The sequence below is a fragment of the Lipotes vexillifer genome, unplaced genomic scaffold, assembly GCF_000442215.2.
Source record: "Lipotes vexillifer unplaced genomic scaffold, Lipotes_vexillifer_v1.1 scaffold791, whole genome shotgun sequence".
NCBI lineage: Eukaryota > Metazoa > Chordata > Mammalia > Artiodactyla > Lipotidae > Lipotes > Lipotes vexillifer.
The window spans coordinates 977,049-979,197 of NW_006793445.1; the positions used below are offsets into that span (position 1 = coordinate 977,049).

General features: G+C 46.2%; 1 protein-coding gene across 1 annotated transcript in view; it reads right to left on the minus strand.

The window, feature by feature from the left end:
- The window catches only part of ATP11A (ATPase phospholipid transporting 11A), a 60,961-nt gene that overhangs the window by 37,797 nt on the left and 21,015 nt on the right, over positions 1–2,149 (minus strand). Inside the window, exons 8-9 of the mRNA XM_007466365.1 lie at positions 1,902–1,969; positions 1,153–1,234 (exon numbers count right to left, since the gene is read on the minus strand). Coding sequence (XP_007466427.1) covers positions 1,153–1,234; positions 1,902–1,969 — 150 coding nt within the window. The remainder of the gene's footprint in view (positions 1–1,152; positions 1,235–1,901; positions 1,970–2,149) is intronic.

Genomic DNA, 2,149 nt, shown 5'->3' on the forward strand with positions numbered 1-2,149 from the left:
GCCCAAAGGGGGCGGACCCCCGCACCCCAAAAAAAAAAAAAAAAAGGCCCCCCCCCCCGCCCCCCGCCGAACTGTCACGGTAAAAGTGAAAATGCAAGCTCGTCTACATCTGAGTACACTCCATGGGCACTGGCGTGTGTTCTGGGGCCACCAGGGAAGTGCTGAGGGCAGGGAACGCCTAGAGACAGAAGGGCACAGCCTGGTTCACAGGGCTTCTGCATGGCCTGGGACTCTTAATTCAGAGAACACCCAGAAATCAATTTCTTCTCCCAATGCAGCATCAGCCAGTGAGTTCCAAACTTGGGGATTATCACCACGAAGGAAGGCGGGGAGGGAGGGAGGGAGCGAATGCCCTCCGCATAGGAAAAGTGCTGAATCCTCAGCCGGTATCTCAGGAGCTTAGGAAGGAGGTTTGATTTTCCAAGATCTATTTCTGAAACCAATTTGTCAATGCAGACATCTGGAAACTAAGCATTCTTCTTTTGTAAAAACCAACTGTGCAAGTTCACATCTGATGCAGCCACAGATGGACAGAGACCCAGGATCACATTTCAAGGTCGACTTGCCAGGAGCAGACAGACGATGCCTCGACAGTCTCCCCACAGATCACCCAGGAGCCCGGAGCGCTTTATTACACAACCCGTGGACACGCAGTTGTACACTTCAAGTCAAGGACACACTTTAGCGAGAGGCAATGAAGACATCATTCTGGGCCACGTTTTCTTACAAATTCAACTGTGTCCGTGACTTATTATCAGGATTTTACCATTTAATGAAAAGAGGACTGTTCCCTCTGCTAATGCTTTCCTCACTGAACCCGTACCAGAAAAGTGACTGAACTTTCACTTTTTCATGAACTGGTGGGAGGAGATGCTGGGCACCCACAACTGACCTTGACCCAGAACTCCAGGTGTCCACGTGTGGGCGGGAGCCTGCAGACGTGGCTGAGGGTGCGTGGTCATTTACGTCCTCACCACAAAGTAAGACTGTCAATCTAAGGTCTAAATAACCCACTTGACTGTCCATCAGATCCCATGAAGGAGTTGCTAGTAAGACTAAGAGGAAAATGGTCCCCCATCTGCGGGGGTTTGCGACAGCGGGAAGCCACGGATGAGTTTTTACACATTTCGAACCATGGGGCAATCAGCTTACTTTTCGACAGCAGATCGCTTCTGGGATTTTGACTGATAATTCAGCGCCATCTTGGTTTCCATGCCCGTGTAAATAGCAACACCTATAAAGTACAGAGCAGATGTTAGAACAACACCACAACTGTGTCTTGCTCTACATCGTAAAGTATGAGCAGCTACGATAAAAATGAAATTTTGGACAAAACGGATCATATTTTAAATTTTTCTAGGCAAGCTAGCTGTTCATAAAAAGTCACACAGGATTCTTTAGACCAAAGGAATGCTTTTCTTTTCCTGCATGAAGAGCAATGTGCACTTTTATTTTTAGGTTCAGATTTTAATGTATTGAGTTTTCCAACAACGGGACACATTTGTATACTTATAAGTTGTTTCAGTTAAAACATAAAAAGTAACCCACCAGAAGTGGTAAATACTAGCAAAGAAATACAGCCATTAAAGGAAATTTCTTGCAGAACCGCACTGTGTGAATCCCTTCATAGATATAAGTTCACGTCTGAGTCAAAAACTACAGGCACTTAATTTGCAAGCAACACTCTCAGGTGTCACGGCTCTGTGGATTGCGGTTATACGCGGCGACTGGTTTTCTTAGTGAGGAAAATTACCGCGGCCATAAATCCACAGCCCCTCAAATAACAAAGAGACGCTTTTATGGTACGCTTTCATCAATAGTTAAATCTACGGATTTTAACTGCTTAACAGGTCCTTGGTTTTAGAAGCTACTATTAATAATTCACTAATTAAAACATTTACCGAAGATTTTCTCAGTGTTCTTTAGCGTGGCTCCTCTAAGAAGCAAGTTTTCCGATCCTAATGGCCTGCAAAGATAAGGATGACCAGAAACAGGGCAATGAAGAAAGCAGGTCGGCACGACAAGATGGAAAAGCAGGCTCACTGGCTCCACACACTCTGTCCTAAGAGGAGGCCGTCTCAGTGAAGATCTGCTTGTGCTTGGACTAGGAAAGCTAGCCGGGCCCGTGTAAAAGCACGCGCTCTTTCCC